Below are 27,948 nucleotides of genomic sequence, written 5' to 3' on the forward strand. Positions count from 1 at the left end.
AGGTCTTGGCTATATATCTGGCTCATCTATCTGGGGCGTGTTCACAGGAGACATGGGGCCCTGTAGAGGAATCCCGCCAGGGCTGAATCTCAACACACACTCCTCTACTGTGTGAATTCACCTTGATTGATTGGGATGGCTGTTTATTTGTGCTATCGAGTTTGGGTCTGCAGGGGTCGATGAAACGTGGCTATAAGATTTGTTTTCTTTTTTGATCATTTGTTTGTCCCATTGAGATTATCCCCCAATGAGAATCTCTTTTGCAGAGGAGACCACTTTTGCAGGGGAGACCTTTTTTGCAGGGGGGAGACCACTTTAGCAGGGGAGACCACTGCAGTAGCCTATTGCATCAAGATAAACAAAAGTGGGTCAAAATCAAGACGAGTTACTGCATTGATTACAAAATCACAGAGTGATAACCTCATAAAAGTTTAGATAGCCTATGGTTGATTAATTTCACTATATCCAGTCATAAGCAGTCGTAAGCAGGTGCCACATGGACACCTTTGGAGTCGCAGTAAAACTTCATACAATTTTGATGAACCTATCAAATGTATTCATAACCTGTCATGTGTTGTATTAAAAATGTCATCCACTTCTCAATAAGGCGACTGGTGCGCGTTGTTTTTAGTGCGCGCCTCTCTGCTCTGTCTGGAGACATTTCTGAGCCACCTACCTTTTATTATGGCGCCCTCTGGTGGCGCAGTGAGGGTCATGCGAGTCATGCCCTGGCCAGTACCAAACAATGTCCCTACGTTATTTCCGTAGTTGAAAGCAAAAGTAGTAGGCTACCCAACCATAGCACTCTGTCTGGCGCAGTTATCTCTTCTGACAGTGACAGCACGGTATTAATTTCTATTGGAACATGGATTCTCATCATGCATATCTGACTGGCGATTGCCTTATCCAAATTTTTACGTTCCTAAACGAGGAAGATTTAATCACTGCCTCAAGTGTCTGTAAGGTAAGGAGGGACTAGCGGAACTTGCGGAAGTGCTTTTAAGCTTGCGTTTAAGGCATTCACTTTTCTCACGTTTTGTTTAGTAGCCTACCATCGGTAGTGTCTGATATTATATGTTTATGTTTTCAGGACTGGCATGAAGCTGCAGAGACTCCTTGGTTATGGAGGTAAGATCATAGACGAATCAGCGTGACGTCACTTTACACCCAGAAATGCGGAACCCCGCAGCAGTTAATAGTATGAGTTGTGACAAACAGACGTTAATATCTAAAAAAACTATACATCACATCGCTTATATTTTGATATTCTGAGTGAGAGCAGAAGTAGCTCAAGAGTTTGATGTATAATATATGCATGTCGTGTTAAAGTTGTGTGAACTGTCGCAGTTTTTAAAATGTAAACAGAGTTAACTGGCTCGCGTCACTTGGGCTCCATAGGGTTCCATTGCCGTTGCCACCCAGTGATGCGGTTTGTTTACCAAAATGCTGCTCGGCTGATCCCTCGTATTTGATTTGTGCTTTCCAAACATTTCCAAATGAATGTAAGGATGTTCTCAGTGGCGGCTCCAGGGATTTCTTTCTTGGTGGGGCTGAATTATTCAGTGATGGAGCTGAGGAGATGAAGATGATCAATCTACCCCATGTGGCAGTACCACTGCCTCCGTCCGCAGGCCACTAGATGGCGCTCTGAGGCTCACCCATGGGCCTCTCTGCCCACCTGGTTGAGAATGGCTCCTGTAGCTTGAACTCAGATTCAGATTCACTTTAATAGCCATAGTAAGTAATCAGATCACATACGAGGAAATTGACTTAGTGCAAGTATGCAGGTTGGCTGTCATTGTTTTGTGCTGTTGTCCCATTGCTGGTTTTCAGGTGACTTCATGTCACGGGGCGAGACAGTATAGTGGGCGAGACACGCAACACCGGGCAAATCGATATAATATGGATCATATGTTTTGCAATCTTCTGGCGAGAGCTGCGGTATAGAGCAGCATCCAACTCTCTTCCATACTCACTTTCCTCCATTCTCCATAGTAGCTCTGGAGGGCTGCTCTCCAGCACCGCCCTTCAACGTCATCAGAATCACGTGAATCACCAGAGCTTTGTCTCTTGCCTTCAATACTCTTTGACTCCAATGTGTGTTTCCTGCAGGAGGATGTGTCTTCAGAGCTGGGCTTTCTGTAACCTGGCTGTGGTTAGCAGCAGTGAGCATGTGAGACAGGCCTGGAAGAGATACTTCATGCAACGCTCCCACTTAGAGAAGAGGATGACCAAGGGCGGGTCCGGTGGTTACACCTGCAAAAGCCTGAGAGGCCACACAGGTATACTCTGTCTGTCTGTCTGTCTGTGTCTGCCTCTCTCTCTCTCTCTCTCTCACACACTGTCTGTGTCACTCTCTCTCGCTCTCTCACACACACTGTCTGTGTCGCTCTCTCTCGCTCTCTCTCACACACTGTCTGTGTCACTCTCTCTCGCTCTCTCACACACACTGTCTGTGTCGCTCTCTCTCTCTCTCTCACACACACTGTCTGTGTCGCTCTCTCTCGCTCTCTCACACACACTGTCTGTGTCGCTCTCTCTCTCTCTCTCACACACACTGTCTGTGTCGCTCTCTCACACACACTGTCTGTGTCGCTCTCTCTCGCTCTCTCACACACACACACACACTGTCTGTGTCGCTCTCTCTCGCTCTCTCACACACACACACACACACTGTCTGTGTCGCTCTCTCTCGCTCTCTCACACACACTGTCTGTGTCGCTCTCTCACACACACTGTCTGTGTCGCTCTCTCTCGCTCTCTCACACACACACACACACACTGTCTGTGTCGCTCTCTCACACACACTGTCTGTGTCGCTCTCTCTCGCTCTCTCACACACACACACACACACACTGTCTGTGTCGCTCTCTCTCGCTCTCTCACACACACTGTCTGTGTCGCTCTCTCTCGCTCTCTCACACACACTGTCTGTGTCGCTCTCTCTCGCTCTCTCACACACACTGTCTGTGTCGCTCTCTCTCGCTCTCTCACACACACTGTCTGTGTCGCTCTCTCTCGCTCTCTCACACACACACACACTGTCTGTGTCTGCCTCTCTCTCTCTCTCACACACACTGTCTGTGTCGCTCTCTCTCGCTCTCTCACACACACTGTCTGTGTCGCTCTCTCTCGCTCTCTCACACACACTGTCTGTGTCGCTCTCTCTCGCTCTCTCACACACACTGTCTGTGTCGCTCTCTCTCGCACACTGTCTGTGTCGCTCTCTCTCGCTCTCTCACACACACTGTCTGTGTCGCTCTCTCTCACACACACACTGTCTGTGTCGCTCTCTCTCGCTCTCTCACACACACTGTCTGTGTCGCTCTCTCTCGCTCTCTCACACACACTGTCTGTGTCGCTCTCTCACACACACACACTGTCTGTGTCGCTCTCTCTCGCTCTCTCACACACACTGTCTGTGTCGCTCTCTCTCGCTCTCTCACACACACTGTCTGTGTCGCTCTCTCACACACACACACTGTCTGTGTCACTCTCTCTCGCTCTCTCACACACACTGTCTGTGTCGCTCTCTCTCGCTCTCTCACACACACTGTCTGTGTCGCTCTCTCTCGCTCTCTCACACACACTGTCTGTGTCGCTCTCTCTCGCTCTCTCACACACACTGTCTGTGTCGCTCTCTCTCGCTCTCTCACACACACTGTCTGTGTCGCTCTCTCTCGCTCTCTCACACACACTGTCTGTGTCGCTCTCTCACACACACACACTGTCTGTGTCGCTCTCTCTCGCTCTCTCACACACACTGTCTGTGTCGCTCTCTCACACACACACACACACTGTCTGTGTCACTCTCTCGCTCTCTCACACACTGTCTGTGTCGCTCTCTCTCGCTCTCTCACACACACTGTCTGTGTCGCTCTCTCTCGCTCTCTCACACACACTGTCTGTGTCGCTCTCTCTCGCTCTCTCACACACACTGTCTGTGTCGCTCTCTCTCGCTCTCTCACACACACTGTCTGTGTCGCTCTCTCACACACACACACACACTGTCTGTGTCGCTCTCTCTCGCTCTCTCACACACACTGTCTGTGTCGCTCTCTCTCGCTCTCTCACACACACTGTCTGTGTCGCTCTCTCTCGCTCTCTCACACACACTGTCTGTGTCGCTCTCTCTCGCTCTCTCACACACACTGTCTGTGTCGCTCTCTCTCGCTCTCTCACACACACTGTCTGTGTCGCTCTCTCTCGCTCTCTCACACACACTCTATATGGGATTCCCGTTTCTTGACTGCCATTATGACTATCATGCTGTTTGTATCTGACGTGTGTAATTGTCCTCCAGGCAGGGTGGTGGCGCTGGTGTACCTGCAGGGGAATTTGCCCCAGCTCCCTGACCTCTGCAACCGCAATGCCGTAGTGTGCAGTGCCTCTACTGATGGTACCGTCCGGGCGTGGAACATCCAAAATGTCAGTGCAGCACCTTCAGCATATCATTACATTACATTACATTACATTACGTCATTTAGCAGACACTTTTGTCCAAAGCGACTTACAATATCACAATTTGTCAACAGTACAGAAAACCACTATGCAACACAATCAATGACAGCTAAGATATTTTGATAGACTAGCACCATGTAGGAAGTAGTTTGAGAAGGAACAAGTAACGTGTAGCATTAGTAGTTTTTTTTTAATTAAAATATGTTAGTTCAAGAAGGGCCCAGGTGTAGCCTGAAAAGGTGAGTTTTTAGTCTCCGCCGAAAGATTGGCAGTGATTCGGCCGTTCTGACCGAAGGGGGGAGCTCATTCCACCATTGAGGGGCCAGGGACGAGAAGAGTCGCGATCGGGACGGGCGACTTTTGAGCCCACGTAGCGGTGGAGGAGCGAGGCGATCTGGATGGGTGGAGGAGCGGAGGGAGCGATGAGAAGTTTGGAACTTGACCATAGATTGCAGATACGAAGGGGCTGACATGTGGACTGCCCTGTAGGCCAGTACCAGAGTCTTGAATTTGATGCGAGCCGAGATGGGAAGTCAGTGAAGGTCACGGAAGAGGGGAGTGACATGAGAGAATTTAGGTTGGTTGAACACCAGACGGGCTGCAGCGTTCTGGATGAGCTGAAGCGGTCGGATGGCTGCGGCAGGTAGCCCGGCCAGAAGAACATTGCAGTAGTCCAGGCGAGAGATGACAAGTGCCTGGACCAGGAGTTGTGTTGCTTCCCTTGTGAGAAACGGACGGATATCAGCCTGCATTTCATAATCCCTGTTATTGGCAGTGGTACCAAGTAGTACCAATGTTGTATATACCTCCCAGTATTCTAATATGGCGGATTCTGACGCAGACACTAGCTCTTTGCTCAACTGCGCATGCGCAAAGCTCATGTCAGCTGAGCGGGCGTGCGTCTGCACGCGTAACGTGCGAGCTGCGTCTGCCAGCCCGCAAAGTGGGCGAGAGACCTCGAGGGCAAACCAACGAGGCACAGTAGAAATGAGTGCTGCCAGTTGAGCGAGCGACAGTGAGGGACGCGCTCAATTTCTATAATCATCTGTATGGAGGCATGTAGTTACAATCAGTCCCGGCATCACAAGGGGGCGTGAGGGGGCGTCCTTTCCCCAGGATGCCCAAGCATGTCACGCCCTACTCTACCTGTGATTGGGTTGGGTTGGATTGGATGTGATGATTGGTTGTGTGTAGGCATGAGACAGAGCATTTTGTAAAGCAGGCACCTGGTGGTTGTGTTTGTCTAATAACTTGTCTGTAATGATCTCAAAGAGGAGTGGCTCTTTGGAAGAGCGTTATATTGGCATAGCAGGCACACTGACTTGCTTGGTGGCTGTGTCTGTAGCTTGTGTCAGTAGCTTGTCTGTTCCCTAGCAACAGAATTCCGGTGAAACGGTCTATATTGTCTAAATTGTAGCTAATTTCACTGCTTAGTTTCCTTTCTTTGGTTGACAGTCACAGGCCACAGGATTAAATAAACTATCGGGGTATTTCTTCACATGATGTAATCATATTATGTTTTGTTTTATTTATTATTTATTTATTTATTTATTTATTTATTTATTTATTTATTTATTTATTTATTTATTTATGTATTTATATCTTTTGCTCAGGGTGCACAGCTGTGGTGCAGTCCTGTGCAGAGCCCTTTGACAGCGCTCGTCAGCGACAGAGAGCATGGAGTGCTGATGACAGCAGACCTCACAGGCCTCATCAAGACCTGGCAGGGTGAGAGGGGCCAGGAGACCTGGCAGGGTGAGAGGGGCCAGGAGACCTGGCAGGGTGAGAGGGGCCAGGAGACCTGGCAGGGTGAGAGGTTCCAGGAGACGGCCTCCTACTCTGCTGCCTCTCCACACTGCACATTACTACAGTACTACATCAACAACCGCTGCTTCCTCTCTGTGAGTAAACCAACGGATTCTCTCCCATTTCTGTTCAGTTTGCCAAACTGAAAGGGGCGGTTTCACAGACGAGGCTTAGATTAAGCCAGGAGTAGGCCTAATTTGGACTAGTTAAACTAGGACATTTAAGTGGCTTGCATGAACGTGTCTTAAATCTGACTTAGTTAGTCAGAGACTATGGAGTCCTGGAGTAAGCCTAAATGAGAACACCTGGGTCAAGCCTCATTAGGTTAAGTAGGAGCAAAGGCTGTTGGTCTAATGGTGCTCAACAAAACCCGGAATAGAATTGAAAACACCATTACTGGAGTGAATCTTGAGTCCAAACAACGGCAGAAGCAAAAAGAACTCGCTCAAAAAACTATAGTGAGTATGAAAAAACTACTAAAACAAATAGTGGCAAACGATCCAGTTATACAAGGGATCAGCCGAGCAGAATTTTGGTAAACAAACCGCGTCACTGGGTGGCAACGGCAATGGAACCCTATGGAGCCCAAGTGGCGTGAGGCTTGAGTGTCTGACTCTAGCCGACTAACTCTGTTTACATTTTAAAAACTGCGACCGTTCACACAACTTTAACACGACATGCATATATTATACATCAAACTCTTGAGCTACTTCTGCTCTCACTCAGAATGTCAAAATATAAGCGATGTGATGTATAGTTTTTGAGATATTAACGTTTGTTTGGCACAACTCATACTATTAACTGCCGCGGGGTTCCGCATTTCTGGGTGGCAAGTGAGGTCACGCTGATTCGTCCTATAGAAAGTAAGAACCATACTGCTGCTACTGAGCAAAAGAAGAAGAGAGCGTGGGCTGCAATTTGCAGTGAAAATTCAATGCCTCAAAGTGATCAGAACTTAGAGAGAACTGAGTACAGGCCTTCCTCTTTGAGACAGAGAGAAAAGTCTAGGCTCAAGCAAAGTAATGATCTCCAATGCATTTTCTTTGTACATACGAAAGTTATTTCATCAAACTGATTCAATGGGTTACTCTATCCACAAGTACTGGTCTGGCTGGCCCCTGTAGAGCATATTGGTCTTCATTTAGATATTCCAAATAGCCCATGGTCCCAAACAGTCCATGCTCCCTTTCAAAAACACTACTAAGCAGAAGTTAAACCTGCCGCTTTGGAGGATTAATTTAAGCTTAAATTTAGTCCCAGAGTAGCTTTGATCCACCCTCTCGCAATCGGCTTTGTTTAATCCAGAACAGGCTAAATCTACGACTATTTTAAGATAAGGCTGTGCAAGTGACTTCGAGTTAAGTCAGCTCAAACAGCATTTTAGTCTGGGACTAGCCTTAAGCCTTGTCTGCGAAACCGCCCCAAAATGATACACAACCAGAGTTTCTTTCAAGCAAAATAACACTTCTACCTCTCGTTCCATGTTGTTCCAGGTTGGCACCAGTCAGGGATCTGTGTGCACACTAGAAGGTTTCGCTTTGACTAGAAAGTCCAGCCTAGTGGTGTGTGACAGTTTTCATCTCAACGTACTCCTAGTTTCACCCGACAAGAAGTGGATCCTGGCTGGAACCAAGAACAACGATGATCTAAGTCCAAAGGTATTTCTTGTTGTCTTTGAAGGCCTGACGTGACGTTTGTGTTTCCTGTGTTCATCGATAAGAGCGTCGAGAAACGGTTATACTATTGTATATGAACGTTACTATTGTATGCTTCTCTGGCAGGTGATATGCACTGAGAGTTTGACCTCTCCCTCTGAGGACGAGGAGCCTCTATGCCAGTGTCTGCCAGTCAGCGGGTGCCAGGTTGCTGTCTTCATACCCACCCAGCCTGCCAGACTGGCCATCATCCATCACATGGGCCAGTCACACAACAAAGCCCTCACTGTGTTCCATGTCAGCATGAAGAAAAACAAGTACAAGACAGAGATCCAGGGTAAGGATCTACTCATCTACTAGTGATGATCTAGTATCCAATCCCATGGAAAAGAGATTCAGTTGGTGAACCATTAAAGGGGAAAAAATCTGCCGTAAAACACTGATTCTATTCAGTAACAGCTATTGCTGATGTACGTTTCATATCTAGGAAGATGTTGTTTGGTGGTGTATTTTTTGGATTCATGCAGATCAGCACATGTGGATGATGTTAGCCTGATAGACTGAATTGTCAACTCGTTAGACGACACTTCCATCTTCTAGTCTGACATCACCTCCACTCTGATTTCCATGAGGGGATTCCCCCAGGGGAATTCCATTTTGCCTAACCAATCATCACTAGAGACCAACGTATCTGCCTGAATCTAAACCAATCATCACTAGAGACCAACGTATCTGCCTGAATCTAAACCAATCATCATAGAGACCAACGTATCTGCCTGAATCTAAACCAATCATCACTAGAGACCAACGTATCTGCCTTGAATCTAACGTTCGTTAATCCAGTCAGGAGAACGCAAAAAAAACACTTCCCCTTTGAATAAATGCCTTCAAAGCAGAGTGCTGTTCATAGGTACTTTTAATCGATAAACAGCCTCGATTAGCAGCGTCTATCTCGTGTATGGCAGCCGCCATTGTCGTTATACTCCTCGGCGCACTTGACAACGGTGTTAGTCCCGCCCATTGCACTGTTTATTGACACTGATTGGCTAATCGTAAGTCTGTTTATTGACACTGATTGGCTAATCGTAAATCCCCCTCGGCGTTCATTAGATAAGTCGTTCCTTCAACTGAGGAAATCGCTGTTGCATGTCACGATGCCAGTCCAGAAGCAGCCAAAACTCAACCCGGTGGAGTGGGTGGTCCGTGGAGTGGTCCGTGGAGTGGGTGGATTCGAAGGTCTGGACCCAGGAAAAGATTATGTCACATCACATCCACATCAATTATTTTCAATGCAGCCACAGATTATTATATATTTTTTAAGTAGAAACAGGTCAAGGGAAATGGGCAAACTTTTTTTTTATTACATTGCATTACAAAACAACTTATTGAATGTACCAATATATTCTTGCAGTGCAAGAATATCCAATGTATAGGTTTTAAACTGTATTCATTCTAGTCCAGCAGGTGGAGTCCTTCACCCTCACACTGAACATCAGAGGCCCAGACATCCTTCTGGAGGCCAAGGACAGCAACACTCTGGTGGTGGCGGCTGACCGAGGGCTCTGGGTCTATTCTCTGAAAGGAGTCGTGCTCGCCAGCTTCGAAGACCACACTGCACCCATCTCCTCCATATGTGTGGTAGGTTCCTTTCATCTCCTCCATATGTGTGGTAGGTTCCTTTCATCTCCTCCATGTGTGTGGTAGGTTCCTTTCATCTCCTCCATATGTGTGGTAGGTTCCTTTCATCTCCTCCATGTGTGTGGTAGGTTCCTTTCATCTCCTCCATATGTGTGGTAGGTTCCTTTCATCTCCTCCATATGTGTGGTAGGTTCCTTTCATCTCCTCCATATGTGTGGTACTGTAGGCTCTGTAGCAATAGTGTACCTACTACCTACCCTCTGTGTGAAATATGTATTACTGTATGTTTGTGTGTGAAAATGTCCCATTTCTCTTGTTTTGTGTCATGACATTCATAGGACAGCTTTCGCGTGGTGACGGCATCTCAAGACCTCTCCTTACGAGTGTTGACATGGAGAAGCGACGGAGACCAAAGACTGACCTTGGAGAGCCGCTACCACTTACTGGGAGGCTCTCACGCCATGTCCAGGTACGCCGGGCCATTCAGATGCACCTATATGGTGACATGACATAAATATCACAATGTTCTTATTCCCCTTGGCAGTCTTTTCTTCAAACTATTCCTGCTGCGTGTGTCTTCCAGAGGGTTCACTCACGTTGCGTGTGACTACTCCAGCATCGTGGCCTCGGTAGAAGGGAACGATGGGAAAGACGTCCTGAAGGCTTACTCCTTCACCTCCTGAGCAGCACTGCACCACACAGAGGCACTGGTACCAAAGCAGTTTGCACTAAAACCACTGGAAGGACTCACATTTGCCTTTTATTCCCAGGTCTTAACAGATACGCTTGCTGTACGCATGCTGTGCTTCAGTAAGTCTATGTTTACTAAAGAGTATCAGACAGTACAGGTGAAGAGCTCGATGTTATGGGGAAGGCATTCACTGTGCGTGTTGTGGGATAAGATTTTTGTTTTTAAATCTGTACAGGTAGAAGGGTAATCTATTATAACTGAACTTATTGGAGCTGAGGTATTTCAATGTTGATAGATATAACTGGTCTTAAGGCATAATGTACGTATGTATGTGTAAAATATATCCTGACCTGTTCTTCAGTATATTACCTTCACTCACTACTGAGGCAAGATAATTACATTACATTATTACATACCATGAACTTGTGTATTGAGCCTACATCGAGATAATTAGTTCCTACATATAACATACTCATGAAGGCACATAAACAGCTTTTCCCTCATATGTCTTCTTCACATCGTGGAAGAGGGACCCTAGAGTCTCATCGTCTTTGATGGCCGTCCCTCTCATGTCCAGAAGGACACGCCTGAGGACTATAGTCATGGTCTCACACGCTTTGCTCCCTTCCTCTGAGTTCTTTTCCAGCTGTTGAAAGGCAAACGGGACATTTTAGTTGAACAATTTTTCTGTGAAAAAATTGAAATGAATCGAGATGAACAAGTGTTGTTTTTCTTACCCAAGTGAAAGCCTTGATAGTACGAGCCAGGAAAGCATTCTCTACCTCAAGTGGTAGTGTCAGCATATGAGCCATACAGTCTAGTATGCACATGAGGGTTTCTTTGGTGGCCTTAGAAGAGATGATAAGGAGGGTAAGATTCAGAAAGTTCAGGAAGTTGCCTTGCCCGGATAAATTCAGTGTGACACTGCCGCTGGTTCAGACCTGAAAAACACAACACTGTGTACTGTAACTTCTGACCTGGTCCAGCGTGTGGAGGGCCGTCTGAGCATCGCTGTGCTCTGGGTTCATGGCCTTGACAGCCTGGATGGAGATGACTGGCTCCTTAAGCTGCTCCAGCCACGCCCACATCAGCCCAGTCAGGATGAAGGGATCCTGCTCGGTACACAGCCTCTCCCATGCCCCGCCTTGGTTCAGCTCTGCCTAAACACATACCAGCCAGTCACCTTACACTCCCTGCCCACCTGTGACTGACACTGTTTATTCTGGCACATTCTTGTTCAATTAACCTGAACACCTCTTTATATGACCATGATTAAAAAGAACAGTCTTTGTAGCTCATAGGCGGATCCATACAGTCGAGGTGTGTGGATGACTTACCTGCCAGGCTAAGACTGCGTGCTTGTGACCTTCTCCCCCATCTTTGAGAAGGTCCACAGCCAGGGCCTGAGCCACCAGCAGCCTCCTGGCATCCAGGGACAACTCTGACTGCAAGGTGATGAAGGGCACCTCCGACTCCTCGTCTCTTTCACCGTGCCACTTCCTGCCGTTCATCGGCAGCTCTTCCCTCTGCTCCGTCTTGCACCTGGACAGCATGCTGCTGCCCCTTTTGGGAGATTCCTCGTGTCTCATGGACTCGCTGCGTTGAACGGCTCTCCGCCTCGCTTTCCTCAGGATGAGGGATCCATCGTTCTGCTTGGTCAGACTCTTGCGCTCCCACAGTGAGCCCGTCGAGCTGTGCGACATGACAGACTGGCGGCTCGTGCTCCACCCGTGCCAGCGCGTGGCGGCGGTGAGGGCGGAGTCAGAGGCGGGGCAGGTCATGTGGACATTGCCTTGCGACAGAGAGCAGAGAGGTTGCGTCAGGAGGTTGAACTCTGAGCCCAGTCGTCTCAAGTCCGACTCACTGTAGCTCAGGCTTTTGCGGTGGTAGAAGATGGGCGGCTCGTTGAAATGTCTGGGCAAGGTGGGAGTGCCTGGTAAGCGGGGGCTCCCGAAGGACTCTGGCTCCAGCTTCTCAATGATGCTGAGGGTCATCTCTATGTCGCTGATGTCAGGCGCCTCCAGAATGTCCTCCTCGATCACCTGCCGGTTCTCCGCAATGTCCAGCAGCAGTCGACAGACCAGCTGGACCATCTTGGGTCGGTGGCGCAGCTCGCGCCTCTCGTAGCCGTGCAGCATGTGTCTCTGGCGGGTCAGGTACTGGGACAGGCTGACCCGGTTGGACCGGGGCTCGGCGCAGGAGAACACACTCCTCAGAGGAACGAGGAATTGGACAAAGTGTCTGACGCACTGCAGCTGACTCCGCGTCTGGATGGAGTTAGGACGCTTAGCGCGCACATATAAGATGGCCTGGTTGGCTGACATCCTGGTGGCATAGGCCAAGAAACATGCCAACAATACACCTGTAGGGGGGAAAGCCAGAATCCTTCAGTCTGTCAGAATTTCATCAAAAGCCAAAACACTGAATTCAATAAACTATTTCCTTTTCTTTTTTTTTCTGTTTCCCCCCCATTTTCTCCCCTTATTGTACTTGGTCAATTCCCCCTGCTGCCCCGGTCGCTGCCCCGCCCCCTCTGCTGATCTGGGGAGAGTTGTAGACACACACATGCTTCCTCTGATACATGTGCAGTTGCCAGCCACATAGCACATGGGTCATTCCTCCTTGCCCTTGGACTGAGCAAGTCGCATCTCCTCCCTCTCCTGCTTCCTGACTCCCCAGCTTGCTCCCTGCAAAAAACCTTCTGCTCTCCGCTGGCTATTCATAGAACCTAAACCTGAAGAATTATGGAATTAATAAGCTGGTCTCTCAACGCGATTGATAAGATTATCTCCACAAAGAATGCTGGACCGGGCGAGCCACAATGCCCGGATGGAACGTTCTCAGCGGGGTATGTTATGGATGGTTGGAAAAAGTGGCAAACCCTTTGCCTTGCCATTTTGACAGTAGAAGATGTTGAAGATGTTTACCAATTCGGATTCATGATAGCTGGACATCTGCTAATCGGTGTTGGCATGGTAGTAATCTATCGGAAAATTTGCATGCTGATGGGGAAGAACGAAAGCCCACAGATAGCTCTCATCAACATGGTAAACGAGATAGCTCGTGTTGGGAATTCTCAGTCTAATGCAGTCATAGAACGCATGAACATTCAGACAAATACGATCACTGAGCGCATATCAAAGGTGGAAGCTATGCATGCTGAAGTGGTCAAAAAGCTGGACGAGATCTTGGAGTGGTTGCACAACCGGGACTGAAGTGATTTATGTTGCAGAGACGAGCCCCGAGGAAAGATTGGGATTATACTTTCACTCGGATAACCAAATTTTCCATCATTGATTTTTTCATTTGGACCCCGAGACTGCCGAATGGTGCATGACAAATTATCCCCGTTATGAAGAGCTGTGGAGACGAGGAGCAAATCCCCCCCCCCCCCCCCAGCCACCTCTCACCTACAACAGCTGCAAGATAAGACTTTGGTCGAGGCCGTTCAACAACGAGGAGGCCTCCGTTATCTGGCTGCTTAGGCTACACAGCTTCACATGGACAATAATACGGACATTCCTGCCGACAAGCAAACTGACTCACACACATATCCCACCCATCCCCCCCCCCCCCTCAAGCAGCACAGTCCGGCCTATAGCCCTTGCAAAACCCTTACGCTCACCCCCGAACCCCCCCCCCCCCCTTTTTCCTCAAACAACCTTCCCCTTGGAGCTGCTATAGTCAGCATAACCTCGTGCGTGCGTAGGTGATGAGCTGCTCACTCCCCTACCCCCTGCAACACCCCCCCCCCCGCAATCCCCCTCCTCCCCCCCCCTTGTTTTCTATGTCTATAAAATTCCTTACACAGAACAACAAATGTTCATGTACTGTATAATATCCAAGTGTGCCTCTATTACTCTTCAAAATTGTAATAGTGATATAATCCTTAATTTGAGTATTAATGGTGATATCCATATGTTCCATGTCTGTGCCCTTTATGTTAGATGTTCATGAGGACCGCAATGGAAATAAGCCTGAGGCTTTCTTGTGTTTTTATCCTCGGTGACTGTCTGTCCTTGTATCTGTTCCCTGTGTATGTTGACATTCACCAAATAAAATCAATCAATCAATCAATCAAGGATCACGCTATTCCCAATCCCACCGCCCCGACCGACCGGAGGAGGCGCTGGTGCAGTGACCAGAACACTATACCCTCATTCCGGCTTCCCACCCGCAGACACAGCCAATCGTGCCTGTATGGACGCCCAACCAAGCTGGGGGTAACACGGGGGTGCGAACATGCGACCCTCATGCTGGTAGGCCGGGAATCTACCGCTACACTCCTCGGACACCCCACAATAAACTCTTTTCTAACCTGTACCTGTTCTTCCCAGACCGGCATGACAGTGGACCGCTATCTTTCCCTCCTGCAGGGCGAACGCCATCACCTTCACCATGTCCAGCAGGGTTGTGAGGTTGGCCACTCCATAGTCGTCCCAGACAAAATTGTAGAAATATACTGAAACAGCCAGATGTGTTGAGTTAGACTTGTGTCGTGTGTCACTATAGTTTGCAACAGACAGATGTGTTGAGTTAGACTTGTGTCATGTGTCACTATAGTTTGCAACAGACAGATGTGTTGAGTTAGACTTGTGTCGTGTGTCACTATAGTTTGAAACAGACAGATGTGTTGAGTTAGACTTATGTCGTGTGTCACTATAGTTTGCAACAGACAGATGTGTTGAGTTAGACTTGTGTCGTGTGTCACTATAGTTTGAAACAGCCAGATGTGTTGAGTTAGACTTGTGTCGTGTGTCACTATAGTTTGAAACAGCCAGATGTGTTGAGTTAGACTTGTGTCGTGTGTCACTATAGTTTGAAACAAACAGATGTGTTGAGTTAGACTTGTGTCGTGTGTCACTATAGTTTGAAACAGACAGATGTGTTGAGTTAGACTTGTGTCGTGTGTCACTATAGTTTGAAACAGACAGATGTGTTGAGTTAGACTTGTGTCGTGTGTCACTATAGTTTGAAACAGACAGATGTGTTGAGTTAGACTTGTGTCGTGTGTCACTATAGTTTGAAACAGACAGATGTGTTGAGTTAGACTTGTGTCGTGTGTCACTATAGTTTGAAACAGCCAGATGTGTTGAGTTAGACTTGTGTCGTGTGTCACTATAGTTTGAAACAGACAGATGTGTTGAGTTAGACTTGTGTCGTGTGTCACTATAGTTTGAAACAGACAGATGTGTTGAGTTAGACTTGTGTCGTGTGTCACTATAGTTTGAAACAGACAGATGTGTTGAGTTAGACTTGTGTCGTGTGTCACTATAGTTTGAAACAGACAGATGTGTTGAGTTAGACTTGTGTCGTGTGTCACTATAGTTTGAAACAGACAGATGTGTTGAGTTAGACTTGTGTCGTGTGTCACTATAGTTTGAAACAGACAGATGTGTTGAGTTAGACTTGTGTCGTGTGTCACTATAGTTTGAAACAGACAGATGTGTTGAGTTAGACTTGTGTCGTGTGTCACTATAGTTTGCAACAGACAGATGTGTTGAGTTAGACTTGTGTCGTGTGTCACTATAGTTTGCAACAGACAGATGTGTTGAGTTAGACTTGTGTCGTGTGTCACTATAGTTTGAAACAGACAGATGTGTTGAGTTAGACTTGTGTCGTGTGTCACTAGTTTGAAACAGACAGATGTGTTGAGTTAGACTTGTGTCGTGTGTCACTATAGTTTGAAACAGACAGATGTGTTGAGTTAGACTTGTGTCGTGTGTCACTATAGTTTGCAACAGACAGATGTGTTGAGTTAGACTTGTGTCGTGTGTCACTATAGTTTGAAACAGACAGATGTGTTGAGTTAGACTTGTGTCGTGTGTCACTATAGTTTGAAACAGACAGATGTGTTGAGTTAGACTTGTGTCGTGTGTCACTATAGTTTGCAACAGACAGATGTGTTGAGTTAGACTTGTGTCGTGTGTCACTATAGTTTGCAACAGACAGATGTGTTGAGTTAGACTTGTGTCGTGTGTCACTATAGTTTGAAACAGACAGATGTGTTGAGTTAGACTTGTGTCGTGTGTCACTATAGTTTGCACGGCTCACTCTGAGTTATTTCAACGCTTACTGTCATTTTCCATGAAGACGTCTGGGCGGTAGGAGAAGCCACTCTCTGGCTCCAGAGGGTTCCCACAGCTGGCATGTTCACCAGGCTTCTGCAGGTTGATCACTGTTTTTATACCACTCCTTCTCGCGCGCGTGCACACACACACACACACACACACACACACACACACACACACACACACACACACACACACAGTGGGAGACATGCAGTCTTTTTTATACTGGTTTACACAGATTTTGTACTTTCATGTTGAGGAAGCTGCCAAAGAACCTTGAATCAAAGATACCTTTTGAATTGATCAATAATGTTATATTTCTCAATGATTTCTGTTGAGGGTCTGGACATGGCAAGAAGGTGATCAGTGACCCTGAAATGATAACAACATTATCGGTACGATATATGCTATTGTATATGATTACATGCATAATCCTTTTCAAGTTCATTTAACTGAACCTTAGAGAAAATATAAAAACAGAGGTGGACTAAAGTGTGTGGAGCGCGTTATGTTTGGACGTCATATCAGAGTAAATGCTGTAGAACAATGTTAAAATGCTGACCAGGAGGAGTAGAGGCCTTTGATGGCCTGCTTGTCATCACTCCAGTAAGTTGGGTTGTCATACTTGCAGGCTTCACCTCCACAGCCCATTGAGCATTGCATCGGTCCAGGGATGACGTACCGTATAGCTTCTCCTACAATTGTGTACTTTGCCCTGGGGGCTCTGACTGGAGTTAACAGAGGAGAAAAGGAAGAGGAGGAAAAATGCGATATTACACTTATACAGGGTTTAATCTAGTAGAATGATTGGCTTGCTACTTGCAATTAAATTTAAAATCCCCATCAACTTCTCCTAAAATTGAATTTCTTCTCATTTGAAGCAATGAAATCAACTTTTTTTATCAGCATTTTAGCAGAATAAACAAGAACAATACTACATATATGAAAATATAGTTTTCAAATCTTCAGCATGATGTAGCCTAGATAAACTGTTGGAATTCTAACAATCCCAAAGTCTCCACACAGTGCTGGGTGGCCTCGAAAACGTACATAATTAAGGTAATCAGGTGGTGAGTGCTAACTTAGCTTGCTTGTCTAATCCTTGTCTGGCACTGTGCCTCTGACATCAGACGCAGTGTGCAGATGCACTATTCAAACTCAGTGTGGCATTTGTTGAAATAAAAGCCTGGGAAAAATAAAATGCTAATAACATTGTATTTTATATCCATCTTTAACATCTTTACTTACTGAAATCCATCAGAGCCATATGTACAGTCACTCAGGCTGACATCCACAGTCATCGTAGACCCTGGGCACACACATACCTGTGTCATTATACTTGTCTATTACATTCAATCCCTAACATCTAACCCTAAAGTAGAACAAAGTCTAGAAACCTCTGCTGTTTGGAGGCTGTTATTATTCTGGACCTAATTGGACAGTAACAATATCTGCTTTAGAGGTGAAAATGCAAGTGGGACATTCATTATCTTAAAAATAATAATCATATTCTAAGCTTGTATTCTAAGTATCCATTATCCTTAGCTGGAAGTTGTGCTCCAATATCTCATCAGAGTACAACACAATCCATGGTCACTATTGAAGAGTAATAATGTACAAAATAATCAACCTAGAATGATCTAACAAGGAAACCAAGGCAAACAATCCAACGATGAAAAGTAACACTGGTTTACCTGTAATGAGTGAGGTGAGGAGCTTGTAACCGCCATGCCAGAACCTTCTACTCCAAATGCCAACATCTCTGACATCCACCTCCACAGCGCTGACGTTATCTGTCCCTCTCCAGCCCTGTGGAAAGTCACTCCTGTGGCCTTACTTGATTTGATTCACCTCAGCTTATCCGTTTAGCGGGGTGGGGCGACACAAGTCCACAGCATCCTGTACGCTCAACAAGATCTCAGATCTTCACCCATGGGAATAAATACACCTTAAAGAGGTCTTCAAAAACTAACGGAGATGTTATCGTCTAAATCACTGTGTCCTGTCTAAAATCTCTCTCCACAGGTTCCTCCTCATCAGGGGGCAGTGTAGAAGGGCTATTCCTGACTCCGTCTGGATTAGCCTACAGTACTAATCTTATTACTATAGAGGGTATGCATGTGATGTCACAGAGGCAGAAGTCACTGTGGGGTCACGCCCACTGAGTCGCAGCAAGACTGAGCTTGAATGCAGTAATCAGCCTAGATAACTGACACCTGCTGCTCAGGGAGGAACTTGACACTCATTCCCGATTGAGGGGGCGTGTTCCAGTGGGTGTGCATACCCTCTATAGAATACAGCACCCACCCCTCAACAAACGGCATCGTGAACATACTTTGTTACCTTGTGCTGGAGACTGTTGTGATCTACAATATGTAAATATACATTTAATGTATATTTATATGTTTATACGCATATGTCATTAGTCTATGTTTACACCGCCAGAGAAACGGCTATCCAAAAAGGTTCTTGACATCAGGACTGGGCAATTTGTTTTATTTTTTTATTAATTATATATGCATTTTTATTGTAAGTATAAATTAGCTGTCATGAGAAGCCTAAAGCAGCTCTTAAAACAAGACACTCAATTTCTCCTAAGCGCTCGTACAAAGAGGCGGGACCTTAGTGACATAGAAAGTGGATAAAATCTGATTGGCTTACTTGCACCCTGCTAAAGCTGGTTAAGTTCAGGTTACTGAGGATAAATCAGTTAGATCGCTGTCATTTAAAGAGCTTCCAGAGCCAGCCACCTTCATATCCTTCTGCCTTGCTAGGTTACATACAGTAAAGCGAGGTACTATCAACAAACATTTTGCAAAATATTATCAATATCAATTCTTTAATGATTTCCATATTATAGTCAAGACAAGAGTAACATAAAGCCTTTCTGGCTTTACCCTGTGGTTCAAGGCTTTAGTTATGCTTCAAATGTGTGTTTCTTTAAGCAAACAATCTATACCTTTAATATTACAAAAGAGTGCATGTGAATGTAAGGCTTTAGCTATACATTTTAGTATATATATATTTACTCTCACATCTCTATTGTTCTAGCCTCTCCAGAGCCAGAAAGCTCAATAGCCCCCTCACCTGGATAGAGGCTGTAACAGCAGCAATCAGCTCAAGGCACTGAGCAACAAATACTGTAATCAATAAAATCAGTTTTATTTCATTTGCCCAATAATTGTCTCCAAAATCACATAATAAATCTCAGTTATCTAAAAGCATCAATTCAAGGGATAAATCAGCAAGTGCACATAAGGAACGGTCCCTTTCACATAGTTCATTTACAGTACTGACTAAGACAGCATTGTGCTGGAATACTGTCATAGAGCTGGGCTGGGGCAATTACGTCACGTCTGGGTGAGCAACGCAAGGCATTGTGGGTAAATACAATGGACTCCTGTACACTAATGCCACTCGCCGTTTACTTCAATGTAAAATTGCGGTACAAAAAAACACTATGGAAAAAACCCTGAAATAATTTCATTTATAAATGACCCAAAGACAGAATGACATGACGATATATTTACAAGTTCACCGGCCATAGATTGCGCAAAATGCATCGAAAATAGTCATTTGATCCATCTTAACACATTGAATGCCAGCCATGTTTTCATTCCTGTAGGTAAGTTGTGCCAGGGGTGTTTTTGACGATTCTGGCTCATTTTAGAACAGCCGAGGATTCTTTTCTGTTAAGAATTCATGAACATCAATCATCTAAAAATAACTAATAGAATGTGTGCTTTCTCTGTCTAAAAGAGTTAGTTTGCAGAGTTAGTAGTTATGTAGATATTAGCCGTTGAGTACAGCATGGTTTCAGCGTCTGGAAATTTATTCAGAGATAAATGGCTTTTTGTGAAACAGTCACTTTAACCATTCATTTTTGGCATCAGTAAGACCGTCAGACATTCTAAACAATAGTTTTGAACAGTAATTTCCTCCATAACAACAGGAAACACCCCTCTCATTCAAACTCCTCCCTCCGTGTGTCTTCTCCTCCTTCCTCCTGGCTCTAGAGCCAGGAGGAAGGAGGAGCGTGTCAGAAGCGCGTTGTGCTGCCTGCCTGCCTGTCTGCCTGTCGGGCAAGACGAGTCTGAATTGGATTACTGTAAAATCGCGTCGCCATTTCCTTGAATGGCTTGCTTCCGCGGTGTGTGTGTGTGTGTGTGTGTGTGTGTGTGTGTGTGTGTGTGTGTGTGTGTGTGTGTGTGTGTGTGTGTGTGTTCGCGCGTTGCTGCGCGGCTCTGGGGGGAAGGGATCTCTGTCCGTTCTGTGTGTGTGTGTCCGGGCTAATGACTGTAAAATCGCCAAGCCATGTCCGCGGGAGGCGGCTGCTTTTGTGGCTTTTGGGTCCCGTGGCTGTGACTTCTCTCGGTCTCTGTCGCCACTTAGTGGTCGGTAAAATAGATTACACACATGCTCTTGCTCCAAATAGTTATCTCAGAGATGTAAAAGGGGTTGATTGATGTCCCACTGTCAAAAAAAAAAAATCTTTATGTAAGACGAGTTAGTCCGTCCTTGGCACTTAAGCGCTGGATTATGTAAGACGAGTTAGGTCGTCTATGGCACTTAATGTGTTAAGTAATATCACTCATGTCCCCATGTGACCCAGTTAGCTAGCTGTCCACCTGGCATGTGAATAAGGGCTCGGTATTGGAAACTAGGCAATATTTGGGAATACTGATTATGCTAAACTTCAGATAACAACATTGTGCGGGAGGTAGGTACTGTTTTATTGTGTGATTGCTAACGTGTATGTACAGTAGCGTACGGCCAGTTTAGCGGAGCCCGCAGCAACTCCCTCTTTTGAGACTCAGGCCAGGTTTACACGGCAACGCTGCCTGCAGAAAACGGCAAACTGTCGTTGCGTTCTCGACTTTGGTTCGGTGTTTACACACCGTGTTGTATAACAACTCGCGTGCAGACGGTGACTGTAGTGCGCACGCCAGGCCGCTAGGTAGCGGTGTAACGCTGCCACGCAACACCACAGATAGATCACGCGCCTGCGTACAAATACTTCCTTTCAAAACACTTCCTTCATTTCAGCGCTGTGTTTGAACAAGCAACAACGTACTAGTTAGCTATGGTAAAAGCACGATCCAAAACAGACAATTTTGTCTGGACGGACGAAGAAGTGGAGTTGTTACTGCAAACGACCCTGGACTATAAGGTGACCAAAGCTCAGGAAAGTGTAGACTGGGAATCCTGCCAGTCAAAATACGCGGACATCTTGACAGAATTTCTGCTGCAGTATCCACCGAGCGAAGCTGCAGGAACAAGAAATCCCTTCCCTCACGAGAGAGACGCTATTTCGAAAAACCAGGTAGCCTCAAAGCTCAAAGCCATCCGGAGAAAATACAGACATGCTGTGGACTCTCAACGGCGGAGTGACCACGGACGCGTGGTCCAAATTTATTTTGAGCTATGCGAGGAAATATGGGGTGGGTCGCCAGCAACAAGCTCTATAGAGGGAGCAATCGAATCAGCTGATCTGCAGGAAGAAACCGTGTAAAAGGAAGGCACGAACGCTAAAAAAGTTTGCCGTTTTATGCGGGGACCGTCGCCGTGTAAACAGGGCCTCAGAATGAAAAATGAATGAGTTTCGCGTCGAGGCTTTTGAAGTCAGCGACTTATGGTTTAAACATCCAAGTTGAGACTTTTTATGGAAACATGAACATTTTATGAATACTTGTAAGTATGTCTCCAATTCGGCACACACACATACTCCAATAAGAAGCACACATTCCAAATATATTTAAATGTTTGGCCGGTGATTCTCACAGTGCCCTACCAGCAAAATACACAGTGGAGGACGTTAATACAGCAGCAGAGTGAACCACTTCCAAACATGAGATTTGACATTCACAAAGTGCTTCTTGGGAGATGATATGTTTGCCGAATTAGAGAGTGGCGTCTAACAATTCGTAAGCTTTGTAAATGATGTTCTGGTGGTATTCAATTTACCGATAAACAGGGCCACATTTAGTTGCCAGATGAATGGAGTTTGGTGTGGCCGCTACTAGCCTCCGCGATTTATCGTAATAGACCACAATGCATTGCGCTGGCAAGCGACGCTCAGCCGCGCTTACGTCACGCGCCCCAGCCCGTACGTGACGCGCCCCAGCCCTATAGAAAGAGAGAAATCATGAGCGTTGGATGCAATATAATATGATGCTACCATGTCGGTGCAAGTCTGCTCCACAGAACAAGAACACAACAAAAGTGGGATGTATTACAGTATAGTTTCTGCGCTACAATGATGCATTTTAAAGATGATGCTTTTACACGGTCTCCAACCATCGAGGTGGTGTCGCCCGGTGGTGTCGCCTGAGAGAACCTCCACCCCTGTGTGCTCGAGGAGGTAGTCTGTGCCGGCTCCTATGTCCAAACCTTGCATGATGCAGGTATGTCTGGTCCCTCTGCGTCCCTCAGCGTCCACGCCAACACGCTCTTACTACTTCTTTTTCTTCTGAGGCCCTTTCAGAGACAAACAAGGGGGGGGCAGCGTAAAGAATGTTGTAAATGAATGACCCACCTAACCACCCTAACCCCCTAACCCTAACCCAATGAGAAACATTTCTTACCCAAGCAAGCACAACAGTCAAGAATGATGTCATAGTAAATCCCTATTCAAACACCATTGCTATTACCAGAGGTGGTCAGTAAACCAGACAGGCAAGCTGGACCCGGACTGCTGCCTCTGCTGCTAAACACATGCATTCCGGGTCCGGGAATAATGTAATAATAATAATAATTATATATTATATATTATATTGTATTGTATTATATTAAACTAGGCATCGATGCCTACGGCTTCGCCCGTAGCTCACTTGCTCTTATGACATCACTGATGACCACTGCGTGTTGCGGCCTCGCCTGCTCTATGACATCGTAATTAGGGGAATCATCTAATTAAAGAATCCGGCTCCGTCAGGTCACCTCTTACCTAATTAAAATATCCGGCTCCGTCAGGTCACCTGCACGGGTGCCCGTTACACACCCTGAAGGTTTCAGCCATACTCAATCTTATATATAGAATAATTTATTTGGTGACTGTGATAATCCAGGTCACGGGTGCAAAACACTCTTCATTTGGCTCTATATCATTGAAAAGACTGATGCTACTCTAACCGACCACTGGTTTTATGCCTGGTGTGTAAATTGGTCCATACAAAACGGGCTAGCCCCTTCCTATCTTGCCGAGCTCCTGGTCCACCACGCCCCATCCAGAGCCCTAAGGTCCGCTGACCAACTGCTACTGAAGGTGCCCAGGACAAAGTTAAAGACCAGAGGAGATAGAGTCTTCGCAGCTGCTGCCCCGAGGCTCTGGAACAGCCTCCCCCTCGCGATCAGATCAGCCCAGAGTCTAGTTTCTTTTAAATCTCTACTAAAGACCCCCCTCTTCTCCCTGGCTCGAGTTGAGATTTTTCTGCGCCTTTCGTTTATTTATTTATTTTATTCTTTTTACTCATTTTATTCATTTTGTCTTTCAACTTCTACCCATTTTTATTACTTGTTTTACTGCACCTTGCTCTCTGATTAGTGCATTTGTACCTGCTTTATGCTCTGTGTTTTTACCTGTAAAGCACTTTGATCGGCCTGTGTCGTTTGTAAATGTGCTCTATAAATAAAGTTGACTTGACTTGACATACAGCAGTAGATACGTCAGAGTTAACTCAAAATAAAGTAGGTACTTTCAGCCAGAAGCTGGAGAAGTTCTGATGTAATAATGACCAATCAGCAGACCACCAATGAACAGTAATGCTGTCCAGAGAGGTCTTCAGAAGCCAAATACAGTGCTAACACACAGCCACACGCTGATGAGCATGCTGATCATCTGCCGTATTTTCATCCCACCTGCACTGGCCCAGATGTTTTACCTGCACTGGCCCAGATGTTGCGGTTGAGCTTCTCCCCTAGCAGATAGAGAGGAGCCATGCTGAGCGCAGCACCGCCAAAAAACAACACAAGGCCCATAGGGCTCAGTTTGGCCATGATGGGGTACACCCAAATACCAGCAGCATGGTGCACCCAGAGGATCCTGGAAACAAGAGAGAAGAATCAAATACGTGATCCAAACGTCCACCCTCCGGACTTGTGGACTGAGCCCTCGCGGACTTCAGTCGTACTTACTGTGACGTTATATATAAGCCGCTGATAGGCGGGCCTTTATTTCTATACAACATACTGTACAGTAGGCTTTATTTCTATACAACATACTGTACATTAGGCTACACACACATTCAAATACACAAAGATCTGTCAATAAGACTATGGTTAAATCGATAGACCCTTTTCACGGGGGCCATTTTGTGTCAAAAAGGCAGAATAAACACAGGTGCAAGGCTGCAAGCAGAACACTAACGAGGGTTTCCAAATTCAAATCATGGAAGTTTGAAACCCTCATTAGTGTTTTGCTTGCACCTGTGTTTACCCTGTCTTTTTGACACAAAATGGCCCCCGTGAGAAGGGGTCTATTGGGTATTTCTTTTATCACCCGCAAAGTCAGCGAGTCTGCAAGTGCAGTGAAGTCCGGACATTTGGATATTCTAGCTGTTTTCTCTAAACATCTATGTACACAATGACACAATATGTATATAGCCTATAATGGCTTTGATAGCAGACACATCGCAGCAGCAGTCTTACCATGACAAATAAACTGCAGCGAAAAGAGCCAAGCCCAGGATGCCTTTCAGCCTGCTGCCATATTTATGATTCTGAATGTACATCTGTACAAACAGCAAGGGTAAGATGACAGTGTGCTGTAAAGACAACGATGGGGAAAGAGTTAAATGCAGAGAAAAATAACATTATTCTGGGCATAGTAGTAAAGGACAAAGTGTGAAAGAAACGGTAGCCCTGTAGTAAACGTGGTTATCTCTATGTACCTTCACTAAGACAAAGCAGAAACCATTCTAATGACTATAATATAATAAGCTGTCCATGGGCAGACATGTATTATGCAATTGTGTGTTTATAAAACACACCAAAGGGATCCTGTATCTGTCTGATAACAACTGATAAGAAACGGATAGTTAATCTGTAGCTAAGCTGTATTTGATACAAACGTGAAAGACAACTCAAAGTTCTAGTACTGCATATGAGCCATTTTGCCACTGAGTGTAGAGAATCTGATGAAGGTCTCACCGCCGAAACGTTATTCTTATTCAACTTTTGATTGCATATGGAGACGGTGTGTGGGAGTTTATTCTTGCCACTGAGTGTATGAAATAAGATAACAGCAAGAGGACAAAGATCAAAGAAAGACAAGCTAAACTGCTCCCAGTCACAAGTGATACAACAACTGTCCTCGCAAGAAATGTGTCTTGTGATCCCGTCAAACATATTGTGATACCTCACGACGCCTTTAGACTTACCAGAGCATGGTTCAACCAGAGAGGAATGATGTCATCAAGGTACTGTGGGTACACCAGCTCTCTGTCATAAGTGTATAATGACCAGAAAGAGGAGAATACAAACTGTGGGGAAATGGAGCAAAAAACATTATTTGTTGGAAGTGAGTTTGATGATGGGCTAGGCTAGGCTAGGCTAGGCTAGCTTATCTACCGTTATGCAATGTTACTTACTGAGCCAACAGGGAAAGCTAGGACAGTGAATAAGGTGTCCCTTAATTTCAGCAGCAGAGATGGGACACGCCCACGCAACGCTTTCGCTGGAAGTATCAGGTGGACGATGTCAATCAACACACACAGTCCAAAGAACACGGCCTGCATCACCTGTAGGGAGACAGCAGTTAGTGCGTGTAGGCCAGCAGCACTGACAGACTGGTTTGTAGTTAGTGCATGTTGGCCAGCAGCACTGACAGACTGGTTGTAGTTAGTGTGTGTTGACCAGCAGCACTGACAGGCTGGCCTGGTTGTAGTTAGTGTGTGTTGACCAGCAGCACTGACAGGCTGGTTGTAGTTAGTGCGTGTTGGCCAGCAGCACTGACAGACTGGTTGTAGTTAGTGCGTGTTGGCCAGCAGCACTGACATACTGGTTGGAGTTAGTGTGTGTTGGCCAGCAGCACTGACAGACTGGTTGTAGTTAGTGCGTGTTGGCCAACAGCACTGACAGACTGGTTGTAGTTAGTGTGTGTTGGCCAGCAGCACTGACAGACTGGTTGTAGTTAGTGCGTGTTGGCCAGCAGCACTGACAGACTGGTTGTAGTTAGTGCATGTTGGCCAGCAGCACTGACAGACTGGTTGTAGTTAGTGCGTGTTGACCAGCAGCACTGACAGACTGGTTGTAGTTAGTGCGTGTTGACCAGCAGCACTGACATACTGGTTGTAGTTAGTGCGTGTTGACCAGCAGCACTGACAGACTGGTTGTAGTTAGTGCGTGTTGACCAGCAGCACTGACATACTGGTTGTAGTTAGTGCGTGTTGGCCAGCAGCACTGACAGACTGGTTGTAGTTAGTGCGTGTTGACCAGCAGCACTGACATACTGGTTGTAGTTAGTGCGTGTTGGCCAGCAGCACTGACAGACTGGTTGTAGTTAGTGCGTGTTGACCAGCAGCACTGACAGACTGGTTGTAGTTAGTGCGTGTTGACCAGCAGCACTGACATACTGGTTGTAGTTAGTGCGTGTTGACCAGCAGCACTGACAGACTGGTTGTAGTTAGTGCGTGTTGACCAGCAGCACTGACATACTGGTTGTAGTTAGTGCGTGTTGGCCAGCAGCACTGACAGACTGGTTGTAGTTAGTGCGTGTTGACCAGCAGCACTGACATACTGGTTGTAGTTAGTGCGTGTTGGCCAGCAGCACTGACAGACTGGTTGTAGTTAGTGCGTGTTGGCCAGCAGCACTGACAGGCTGGTTGTAGTTAGTGCGTGTTGACCAGCAGCACTGACAGACTGGTTGTAGTTAGTGCGTGTTGGCCAGCAGCACTGACAGGCTGGTTGTAGTTAGTGCGTGTTGGCCAGCAGCACTGACATACTGGTTGTAGTTAGTGCGTGTTGGCCAGCAGCACTGACATACTGGTTGTAGTTAGTGCGTGTTGGCCAGCAGCACTGACAGACTGGTTGTAGTTACTGCGTGTTGGCCAGCAGCACTGACAGACTGGTTGTAACGTAACGTTAGTGGTTGTAACGTAACGTTAGTGTTGTAACGTAACGTTAGTGGTTGTAGCTCTTGCAGGTGTTAATGTGTAGCGAAGCAGGGCGTCGCTGTCAGAAAAGGAGAAGTCTCTTCGTCCAACACAGGATGAATGAATGAGTGCTCGGTAGCTACACCCTCCAACAACACTCCTCCTTACCAGATTGATGAAAGTCAGATATTTCCATCGTCCCCCGTAGGTTTTTGCGCCTGGGTGTCGTTCCGTATTCTTCAAAGAGCAGTTAGCCGATAGCGTGAAAACATACCAGGAAAATATGAAAATATGAGCGCAAAGACAGTATCCCCACGACATGATAGCAGCCATTTTGCCAAGAGGTTGACAGTTTCCCTGGTCACGTCATGGGTCACGTAGGCTCGCTGGCCAGGGGCCAGGGGAGGCTGGCCAATGAGCAGAGACTTCTGGTCACGTGACATGGACAACGGCCGCAGTAGCAACTGATGCGCGCTGGGTGGAGTTGTGGCGCGCTCTCGTAACATTCAAAATAAATACCCCCCTTCCCCCCCCCC

The 27,948-nt window shown here is 46.4% G+C and overlaps 3 protein-coding genes across 3 annotated transcripts; 1 reads left to right on the plus strand and 2 right to left on the minus strand.

Moving 5' to 3' along the window:
- Positions 1-865: 865 nt before the first annotated feature.
- Positions 866-10,243, plus strand: fbxw12 (F-box and WD repeat domain containing 12; the record flags this gene model as incomplete). The annotated part of the gene is made up of 10 exons (XM_083641296.1): positions 866-964; positions 1,091-1,128; positions 2,113-2,282; positions 4,304-4,428; positions 6,075-6,362; positions 7,761-7,925; positions 8,049-8,259; positions 9,379-9,560; positions 9,899-10,029; positions 10,144-10,243. 10 exons carry the CDS (start codon positions 866-868, stop codon positions 10,241-10,243), a joined length of 1,509 nt encoding a protein of 502 aa, XP_083497422.1.
- LOC310780794 (protein tyrosine phosphatase domain-containing protein 1-like) lies at positions 10,243-22,719 on the minus strand (the record flags this gene model as incomplete). The annotated part of the gene is made up of 9 exons (XM_083641297.1): positions 10,243-10,897; positions 10,989-11,099; positions 11,229-11,411; positions 11,589-12,613; positions 14,576-14,713; positions 16,328-16,446; positions 16,614-16,694; positions 16,885-17,050; positions 22,620-22,719. The coding sequence occupies 9 exons, from the start codon at positions 22,717-22,719 to the stop codon at positions 10,724-10,726; spliced, it is 2,097 nt and encodes a 698-aa protein (XP_083497423.1). The 3' UTR covers positions 10,243-10,723.
- LOC310781429 (androgen-induced gene 1 protein-like) lies at positions 22,561-27,660 on the minus strand. The gene is made up of 6 exons (XM_083642058.1): positions 27,581-27,660; positions 25,910-26,059; positions 25,700-25,801; positions 24,969-25,084; positions 24,203-24,363; positions 22,561-22,799 (listed from the first exon to the last, which is right to left on the minus strand). Exons 2-6 carry the CDS (start codon positions 26,054-26,056, stop codon positions 22,777-22,779), a joined length of 549 nt encoding a protein of 182 aa, XP_083498184.1. The 5' UTR covers positions 26,057-26,059; positions 27,581-27,660; the 3' UTR covers positions 22,561-22,776.
- Between the last annotated feature and the right edge of the window lie 288 nt (positions 27,661-27,948).

Source organism: Poromitra crassiceps, assembly GCF_964638095.1.
Source record: "Poromitra crassiceps genome assembly, chromosome: 8".
NCBI classification, from domain to species: Eukaryota; Metazoa; Chordata; class Actinopteri; order Beryciformes; family Melamphaidae; genus Poromitra; species Poromitra crassiceps.